The 9926-nt window shown below is 56.6% G+C and overlaps 1 protein-coding gene across 1 annotated transcript; it reads left to right on the top strand.

Annotated features, from left to right (window-relative positions):
• KRT74 (keratin 74) lies at nt 1-8423 on the top strand. The gene is made up of 9 exons (XM_055336869.1): nt 1-529; nt 1138-1352; nt 1809-1869; nt 2344-2439; nt 2945-3109; nt 4305-4430; nt 5838-6058; nt 6479-6513; nt 6994-8423. Exons 1-9 carry the CDS (start codon nt 59-61, stop codon nt 7203-7205), a joined length of 1602 nt encoding a protein of 533 aa, XP_055192844.1. The 5' UTR covers nt 1-58; the 3' UTR covers nt 7206-8423.
• Nucleotides 8424-9926: the final 1503 nt, after the last annotated feature.

Raw genomic sequence — 9926 nt, 5'->3', positions numbered from 1 at the left:
GGCGCTGTGCAGGGCGCTCTCTGTCCGTGGCGCCCGCTTCCTCCAGCTCTCTCCCACCATGAGTCGGCAGCTGCGCGTCAAGGCTGCAGGTGACACGGGTGGCTTCAGCGGGCGCTCGGCAGTGGTGCTCAGGAAGGCTGCGGGCGCTGCGGCTTCTTACCGCGCAGCTGGCAAAGGGCTTGGGGCTGGCTTCGGCTCTCAGAGCCTCTACAGTCTCGGAGGGAATCGGCGTAGTTCCCTCGGCGGGGCTGCTGGTGGTGTTCGGACCGCGGGCTCCAGCTTTGGGCCTGGCCCTGGGTGTGGACGCGGCCGGGCCACTGGCTTTGCCGGCAGCATGTTTGGCAGCGTGGCCCTGGGGCCTGTGTGCCTGTCCGCGTGCCCGCCTGGGGGCATCCATCACGTCACCGTCAACAGGAGCCTCCTGGCCCCCCTCAATGTGGAGCTGGACCCCGAGATCCAGAGAGTGCGCACCCAGGAGCGGGAGCAGATCAAAGCTCTGAATAACAAGTTTGCCTCCTTCATCGACAAGGTGGGTCTCAAGGGAGGAGGATGAGACGCTCGGTGGGATGCGAGCTGTCCCCTGCTGCCTGGGAGCGGTCAGGACGCTGTGGCTGGAAAGGTGGCAGCTGGGCCTCAGGAAGGGCTCCCCTGACTGGAACCTCCTGTAAGCCGGGCAGCACAAAGGGATAAAGGAACGTGTCGCTTTCTCGGGGGACTTTGGAAAGGGTGGGAAGTTGGGTACAGGGTAGCCCCATCTTGAGACAGAGGTGCTGGGTTTCTGGAGGACGGCCGGATGACCTCTAGCTCTTTAAAGAAGACGAAGAGCTAGTAGAATCGGCAGTATCGGGAGAGGAGGGCTCAGGGTACAGAAGGAGCCCTTGGCCGGCCTTCAGGGGGAGCATCTCCTGGGCGCCGGGTCAGGCAACGGAAGAAAGCCTTTCTTCTTCCGTGGGATTTCCTTCTTCCGTGAGTTTTCAGGGATTGGTTTTCTCCGGAAGGCTAGGGGGTGAGCACTTGTAAAAGGTCCAGTGTGCATGGAAGTCCAGCACTTGAGACAAATGACTTTAGAAAAATCTATGTAACCTGAGAGTCAATAGTCTGTGTCCACGGACACGACCATCTCCATTGCGGTCCCAGGTGCGGTTCCTGGAGCAGCAGAACCAGGTGCTGGAGACCAAGTGGGAGCTGCTGCAGCAGCTGGATCTGAACAACTGCAGGAAGAACCTGGAGCCCATCCTCGAGGGCTACATCGGCAACCTGCGGAAGCAGCTGGAGACGCTGTCCGGGGACAGGGTGCGGCTGGACTCGGAGCTGAGGAGCGTGCGGGACGTGGTGGAGGACTACAAGAAGAGGTGAGTGGGCCCCCCTCAAGCTCACGAGTCCTGTTCCCAGAGGCTCCCGGGGAAACCCAATCTCTGTGCCAGTTTTTAGGAGGGGAGGGAGCAAGCACCAGGGCCAGGGGCTCACACCTCTCCCCTGGTTGTGGGGGAACAGGCTGCCCTGTTTGATGAGAACTTCCTACCTGGTTGATAGGAAGGGGTTCCATGCTCACTGATCTACTGACTGGTTCACTAGCCAGTCTGGGGAACCTAAGAGGCACCTGGATACTTTCCTAGGATCCAGTGAGTGGAATATAAATGAGGTATTTCAGCGGCATAGGCCTGCCACCCCCGGCCTGTACAGTGCCCCCTTCTCGGAGATCCCGCGGGGACTGTGCCTCCAAGCACTTACTTGCCTGGCCAGTGGGAGCAGGAGGTTCCTTGGCCCAGGGGACTGAGGCCCCTGCTATCTCCTCTCCTTGCCCACAGGTATGAGGTGGAGATTAATCGTCGCACAGCAGCAGAGAACGAGTTTGTGGTGCTCAAGAAGGTAAGGGAGAGAAGAGCCTGTGCTCTCTTGGCTTCCCTATGCTAACTGCCTCCACTCAGGCCTCCAGCCCAGGCACCCTGGGGAGGAGCTGCTGCGTGAGTGGGGATGGGGTCGTTACTCTGGCCTCTTGCAAGCCGAAGAGGCAGGATACACACCCAGGCAAAGGACAGAGACAGACAGGAGACAATTCTGGTCTGGGAAAAGGGAAACTCCGGTCCAGCTTGGCCCTCCTGTGTGACTCGGGGAAGCTCGTTCTACCTTCCTGGGCTTTGTTTTCGCCAGTGTAACCAGAGCAACGTTCCCCTTTCTCTATCTTCAAAGAGTCCGGGAGTATAAGACAAAGCAATATTGAGTAATTTAATTCATCCCTATGCTTCCCTTTGCAGGCAAATCAGATGGCTCTGGGACCAGGGACAGGGAAAGCTCATGAGATGAGGGTTGTATTGACTGAATGTTCTGGGTTCCTCTCGGCAGGATGCAGATGCAGCCTATACGGTCAAGGTGGAGCTCCAGGCCAAAGTAGACTCTCTGGACAAAGACCTCAAGTTCCTCAAGTGTTTGTATGATGCGGTGAGGATGCTCCTGCCTTTACCCCACCCCACCTCTTTCCAGCGGAGGGCTCCACTTGGCCCTCCTGGGGAGTTGCCAATAAGAGCGATTTAGGATAAACAGAATGAAGGATGTTTTTTTGTTTGTCTGTTTGTTTTTGTTTTTTTAGGATGTTGTGATAGAAAGGTACAAAACAGTGCTGGGAGGCCATGGAAATATAGGGTTTTGGTCCCCAGAGGCCATATACACAAGAGACAATCCCACCTGGGCTATAAAAATGATCTTGTGTAAAAATGACCCCAGGAAGTCCTACTCAAGCACAGATTCTTGACTCTGTGAATTATAGAAAATGCCTCCTACTGTCCCCTGCCCATGTGGGGTTCATCCTGATGCTGTGAGCCTTCTCCCTTGGCTCCAGCATTCAGACCTGGAGCTGGCACTTCTTCCCACCACATCAGCCCAGAAGACGAATAGGCAGCAAAGGGAGGCTGGAGGACCCTGACTCTGTCCTCCCCTCCCAACTCAGGAAATAGCCCAGATTCAGACTCATGCCAGCGAAACCTCCGTCATCCTGTCCATGGATAACAACCGGGACCTGGACCTGGACAGCATCATCACCAAGATCCGAGCTCAGTATGAGGAGATCGCCCTGAAGAGCAAGGCCGAGGCGGAGGCGCTGTACCAGAGCAAGGTAGGCCCCCTGGGGGGGGGGGTCTCTGTCCTCCATCAGCCTCTCCTTCCCTGGGAAGGGACACCTCCACCAGCGAATGCAAGGGCCGCCTTTGTAGATGTGCCGAATGAAAGAATGGTTATAACAGGTGCTGTAACGATACCTACTCAAAAAGCATTCTCAGTAGAGACTTATCAACGATAAAACATAAAACTGACCTGGGTGGGCATATTTAAGGGAAAGGGACGGGTAATCCTCTAATGGAGGAAAGAAGAGAGGCGTTGCTGCTGCAGAACAGATGCGTTTCCAGGGACTAGGGCATGTCACCATGGGGCAGAGGGAGAGAGAGTAACAAATCTGCAGGAGAGCAGCAGTGGGAGGCCCAGGGTGGGGGCACAGAGCGAAGAGGAAGCCATGAGCTCCTTTCTGACCAGTGTGGGAAGACTTCCCAGAGGAGGAAGCGGGAGTCTAGGTGCCTTCTGGGGAATGGGAGTTATGTTTGGAGAAGACCCTTTACTTGCGCACCCTCCAGGGCTTTACACCTGCCCTGCTCGGTCACTCCTTTTCACATTTGTTCAATCCCACCGATAGCAAAGATCACAGGTTCCTCATTCCCTGTCCATGGATACATCATCCCCTCTTCTCTGGAGGACTGAGCAAGGGAAGAGGGGAAGATACGGGCTGTAAGCCCTGAGCCAATAATCCTACCACCCCCAGGGTACACACTGTCCTCGGCTTCCCGGCCCCCCACTTGTCACTGAGAAAGGGCTGCAGGAGAACGAATGTTCTGTGAGGGCAGGGATCTCACCTATCCTGCTCACTCCTGCATACCTAGCACCTGGAGGAGAGCCTGGCCTTTAGCAGAGGGCCCTATAAAGAGGTGCTAAATGAGTGGGGAGCACTTCTTACACTTCAGAGGTGCTTAATAAATGTAACCTGCACCGTTCTTCCACGCAGCTCAGGAAAGACTGCAGGCAGGGCCATGAGAAAGGATGGGTCCAGCACACAGGTCCCGCTTAGAGAACTGGGTGGACTTCTTGGTCAGAACCACCACCACGCCACGCAGGTCCCGGATCCGCCATGTCCTATTCTGGAGCCACCTCCTCTGGTTGACCCCAGCCATGGACTTGTATGCTCAGGACCTTTCCCCTTCTTTGTATCGGGAGTAGGGGGTGTGGTCCTGGCTCATAACCAACTTCTATCTCCGGGAAACCAGATCCAAGAGCTGCAGCTGGCAGCAGGCCGGCACGGGGATGACCTCAAACACACCAAGAACGAGATGTCGGAGCTGAACCGGCTCATCCAGAGGATCCGGTGTGAGATTGCGAATGTAAAGAAGCAGGTGGGCAGCAACCTCACAGCGTCAAGGTCTTTGCGAGGTTCAATTTCATCCTCTGCGGTGGAGAACCTGGAGCCCACCCTTGAGTACAAAGCGCATCTTCCGATGGGGCTTGGCAGCCCGTCAGCCATCCACTCCCCCTCTTTCCCACCTGCCCCTGTACCCGTGGTCAGAGCTGGCACTCTGCTCGGAGCTGGGAAGTACCTTGAGCTTACTTCATCTGACTCCCGGTCTGCAGATAAGGAAGATGGACAGATAAGGAGAGGGGAAGGGACTTGCCCGGAGTCCCCAGCTGGTTATTAGCAGAGTCAGGATAGAAATCAGGTTTCTTCCTTCTCCCCCCCCCCCTTCTCAGACCTTTTCTGTATGCGGCAAACTGCTCTACATCCCCTTCAGACGCGCCCTCTGATGGCAGGTCCCATGCCTCCTCCTCCTCCCGCTAGACAGGCAACACACATGGGGTACGTGGGGAATGTGTCCTGGGCCCCTCCGTGGCCATGCTAAGTTCCTGCTCTCAAGGTGGGACATCATCCTAGTGACCCAGGGAGGACAACAGCAGATGAAGCCCTATTGAGTGTCCCTGCCCTGTACCATGGTACCATGTCCACTTCGGCGAGGGGAATAATCCTGCCTTACCTGAAAGCAGTGACACTACGTCATTGGGGAGGTGATGTTAAGGGGCTGGGGAAGCCTTCCTGTGTCCTCCCCAAAGAACCAGGTCAACTCTACCGGTGATAGAACACCAGAGTGAAAGATCAGAGCCCACTCTCTTCCCTGTGTGCCTACGACCTCCACATCGGGTATGTGGGGAGCACGGAGCTTTCCTCTCCATTAGTACAAGGCATCACAGTGCTGCCAGATGCTTGTCAGAGCCCAGTTACAGAGAGTGAGGGATGATGTCAAGCCTTTACCTCTCGCTCTAAGGGAAGCCTTCCTCACCCAATTCAAGCTGACAAGGGGAGCATTTAGCCAGACCCTCCCTGCAGAATGCTGGAATGATCCAGAAACGCTCACTCTTGGTGCTAACTGGTAGCAAGGGTCCCCACTGGGAGCTGTCCTGACGACAGTGGTGCCTTAGAGGCATCCTGGCTGGGGTCTCCGCATGATTCTCCCGGACGTGGCATCCTTTGAACCTAGAGCTGTTGGTGGCCTCCAACCACAGGGACTAGACAACTTGGCAAACACCAACGTTTCTTCCTGTATTCATGAAATGCAACTGCATCAACAGCTTCTCATAGAATATTCATCCGCAACGGAAAATAGAGGAGGCCCAACTCTCCTGCTGCCTCTGCAGCTTTACTCGCTGCCGTCTTGGGCCTCATCTGTGAAGGGAGGGGGTTGTGCCACCCAGCTCAGAACATCTAAAAGCTAGTTTGCATTCCGATGATCACCCTGTTCTTTGGCTTTCAGTGCGCCAACCTGGAGACGGCCATCGCCGACGCCGAGCAGCGGGGCGACTGTGCCCTGAAGGACGCCCGGGCCAAGCTGGACGAGCTGGAGGCCGCCCTGCACCAGGCCAAGGAGGAGCTGGCCCGGATGCTGCGCGAGTACCAGGAGCTCCTGAGCCTGAAGCTGGCCCTGGACATGGAGATCGCCACCTACCGCAAGCTGCTGGAGGGCGAGGAGTGCAGGTGGGGGCGGGGGCGGAGGGGACCGCTGGGGAGATGGGGCTGTGGATGGCTCCCTGCTTGGCTAGGGACATTTGGGAAGTGGAAGACGAAAGACCTGAGCACAAGGAGGTGGTTGGCCTGGGGAGCTCAGCTGCTGCTCCCTGTGAGGGGAGGTCAAACCTGAAGATGGCGCTGCGAAGAGTAAGTGGGGTCGGACAGTCAGGGTTTCATCACTGGCCTTGGCTCGGTCTCGCTGGGCTCCCGGCAGGTCCCTGCCCCTCTACTCCCTCACCTGCAAAATAGGATTATAATTTCCATCTCACAGAGTGTTTTCAGGATGAGTTAAAATACCATACATGGCAAAGCAGGTGCCCATCAGGGTTTAGCTGAGTGTAGACCCTCCGCTGAGGTTCTATCCTTCTCTGACTTTCTGTCTTCTAGGATGTCTGGTGAGAATCCGTCCTCTGTGAGCATCTGTAAGTACCCCTGAGAGACGCATCAGGTGCGAATTCTGGCTGGTCGGGAAAGCCGGGGGCCCCGGGATAGGCCGATGCCACCTCCACTCATGCTCTCCCCCAATCTGGAAGTTTCTGTTACTGTCTTCTGAGACTTCCCTGGCTTCAACGGAAACTTGTTTCCCTTTGTCCCGTGGGAACCGTGGCTGAAGTCATGCCCACCCCAAGTCCTCCTTGCCTCTCCCCGGACATTGTCATCGAGAGAGAGGGTTGCGAATGTGCACGCGGGGGCCAAGCAGCCCGAGAATCTCCAGGAAGGCAGAGACCGCGTCTGTGCCGTGTGGTCCTCACCTCACTCAGAGCCTGGCTCGTCGCAGGCTGCTCACTCATCTCGGTGGTGTTTCCTGGCCGCCGGGGGCTGCTGGGGACAGGGCGGGGGTGGCTCCTTTGCTGACTGACCCTTGCTGCCCTTATTCTCTGCTCTTGGCCCTTCCTCCTCAGCCGTCATCAGCAGCGGTGGAAGCAGCTACTACCGCCCCGACCCTTCCACCGGTGCCGACGCCGGGGCTGGCAGTGTGGCAGGCGGCTCCGGCAGCGCTTGGGCCAGGCAGACCAGGGCCAAAGGGGCACGAGTGGGAGACCTCAAGGACCCCCAGGACCTCAAGGGCAAGAGTGCACCTGCCAGCGCCCCATCCCGGAAAGCCACCCGATAAGCCCCAAGGACCCACTGCCCCCAGCACCTGGGAGAAGGGATGCCCTTGCTGTCACCCACCCTGGCGTTGTCTGCTGTCCCCCACCCCCCACCCCGGAGTCCTGGGACTGTCTATAGTGCACTCAGCCACCGTGCCGTAGCTCATCTCACTGTCCAGCTCGGACTGGCCCCATCGCCACTCTGTCTCCTCAGGTCCCGTGTGGACCCTGTGACTTCTCGTTTTCCCTACTGCCTTCAGTTGGCAAGAGGCTTTGAGACCCAGGCTATAATGAGTCTCTGGGCCCCGGGAAGCTATGGTCCTCCCCAGAAGGAGGGGAGAAGAGGGAGAGGAGAGGGAGGGGAGGAGGAATAGTCTTGCTCTGCACTTAGGCCAAGCCAGCAGCTCTGTGGGGGGTGGGGGGGTCCCACCTCCGGCTTCAGGGGTCAGCCTTGGAGATGTGCGCCCAGGAGGCAACTGGCCAGCCAGGCTTTGCCTGTCCCCTCAGAAAGGACTTTGCAAAACAACCCCCTTGTTTAAGCAGAAAAAGGGCATACTCTCGGGCCACCAGCTGTACCCATCTTCACAAAGCCAAATGACAGGGAACTGGGGGCTTTCCTGCCACCTTGTGTCACCTGCCCACTCCTCTATTACTGGTAAGAGCTACTACTGTAGGTTAAGCAGGTGTGACGTGCCAGGCTCCCTGCATGTGTTGTCCCTCCTGCTTACCCAGTCTGCAGGGTGGCTGCAACCGGCATCCTCAGGAGACCGGAGAAGCCCCAGCCTCTGAAAGTCATGCCCACCCCATGTCCTCCTTGCCTCTCCCCGGACATTGTCATCGAGAGAGAGGGCTGCAAATGTGCACTTGGGGGCCAAGCAGCCCAAGAATCTCCAGGAAGTCACCCACCAAGTGCCAGGGCCCAGAGTTGAGCCCAAGTCTGGCTGACTCCAGGGCCTATATTCTTCCCACGGCATATCACTGCCTCTGTAACGAAGGGAATTTGTTCAAACTCACGATTATTTTGATGAGGGCGCGGGACTATGTTGCCTTTCTGTCACTTCCTGCTGCTGTGAGCTGTGTTCAGTGAGGGGAGCTTGATCTATCTCTGGGGGTGCCGCTCAGCCCAGAAATCACGGCTCTTGATGTAAATATTCCTAAGAATGGCAACACCCAGTCCCTCCTTTGCTTGTGTTAAGGACTCTGGATTTCTGCTGTATATTCAATAAACTGCCCTTTGATGACACCAGTGTCAATCTCACCAAATTGCCCACCCCCTCATGATAACGCCCCCCCCCCCCCGCCCCGGCCCACACATGTGCACAAGCCTTTAGGGAGTCTGGAGGCAGATCAGAGCAGGCTACTCTGGAGGTGATCTCAAGGCTGATGGGAGGGATGGACACACACGCAAAGCCGTGTCCTCGTACAAATCGGGGAAGGGAAGCCCCGTGCAGCCTTGTTGAGAAGAGATCGGAATGCAGAAGCGGAAAAAAAGGAAGGCTCCCTGGAAGAGCAGAAGAGTTTAATCGAATAACTAGAAAGATGGACTCATAGATTCCTGGAGAGAGAACTTAAATCACACCATCACAACAGGTTCGGGGACAGGTTTTGTGTGCTTATTTTGGTGGGGGTTGGAGGTCTTGGATTTTCTGAAGTGGGTAGTGGGGCTGGGTGGGGTTCCGAGTCCCTCAGCTTCGGCCTACAGAATCAGCCCTCTGATGGGCCTTCTGATCCATCTAGTAGCACGGGTGTCCTGAGCTCTTTGCCCCTCCAGCCCTCAGAGGCCTCTCACCCCAGCTGCCACCTCCACTGGCTTCACTGTGCCTTTCACGTATTACAGAGGTCCTCTTCTGCGTGTGCCAAGATGCGATAAACCTTGGGAAGCACAAAAGCCCAAGATTCTGGTGGGCTTTCTGCCCAAATGCTGCTCTTCGATGTCAGTGCTGTCGTCACTGTGGGTGCTGGGAATAGTGCCCTGGGAGTTATTGGGGTTCTGTTCTGGCTTGGCCACTAACCTGTTACACTCACACCAACTGATGAAAGCTGTGGACATTTTCCCCCTAAGAAAGGTATAGAACTAGGTCTGCATGTCCAGAGGTTTGCAAACCCCCAAAGGCCTTCCATGGACTCCCTGCCCAGGACCAGAAAACCCTTAGGCCTTCCCACCTGTCATGCTCTGCCTTTCCCCAAAGATCAAATTCCCAGTGACCCAGTAAGAGAGGCTCTGAGGAGGGGGTCGGTGGGTGGGATCCACAACCTGAAACAGCCTTTAGAGAAACGCATGAGCCATTCACAGGGTTGCCTCCTCCTCCCGGGCCATGGCGCTGGTGTGCCTCTGACCACTGGGTTATGAGGCTTGGGTGCTTGTCCCAGTCCTGGGTGCACAGTGAAGGACCCAGAGGCTAGGTAGATGTGATTTGGGGGGACTGAGGCAATATGTCCTGTGCTGGGGTATTGAGGAGGGCAGAGGGGCAGCCCCTCCGGTTGCAGCTTATCTGCCTGAGAAATGGAGAGATTCGTTGCCATCTGAGACTTAATTAAGATCCTGAGAAGTGCACAAGGATGACTGTACTCTTGCTTTAGGACTCAATTTGGAAATTCCTTTGACGCCCCAGAGAAGAAATCATAGAGATAGGACCACGGTCACCAACTTCAAATTCTGTGGGTCTGGCTTCAGCATACAGGGGCAAAGAGACCAGGAGGACCAGGTGTACATGGAAATTTGGGTTGGAGAGCAGCCCAGGGGA

Source organism: Nyctereutes procyonoides, unplaced genomic scaffold, assembly GCF_905146905.1.
Source record: "Nyctereutes procyonoides isolate TBG_1078 unplaced genomic scaffold, NYPRO_anot_genome, whole genome shotgun sequence".
Classification (NCBI taxonomy): domain Eukaryota; kingdom Metazoa; phylum Chordata; class Mammalia; order Carnivora; family Canidae; genus Nyctereutes; species Nyctereutes procyonoides.
The sequence above is the reverse complement of the archived record's forward strand: the minus strand, read 5'-3'. Positions and strand labels throughout refer to the sequence as shown.

Coding starts and splice junctions, on each gene's coding strand:
- KRT74 (XM_055336869.1), top strand. CDS start 59: ATGAGTCGGCAGCTGCGCGTCAAGGCTGCAGGTGACACGGGTGGCTTC. Junction 3,110..4,304: donor AGGCGCTGTACCAGAGCAAG/GTAGGCCCCCTG, acceptor CCGGGAAACCAG/ATCCAAGAGCTGCAGCTGGC. Junction 6,514..6,993: donor TCCGTCCTCTGTGAGCATCT/GTAAGTACCCCT, acceptor CTTCCTCCTCAG/CCGTCATCAGCAGCGGTGGA.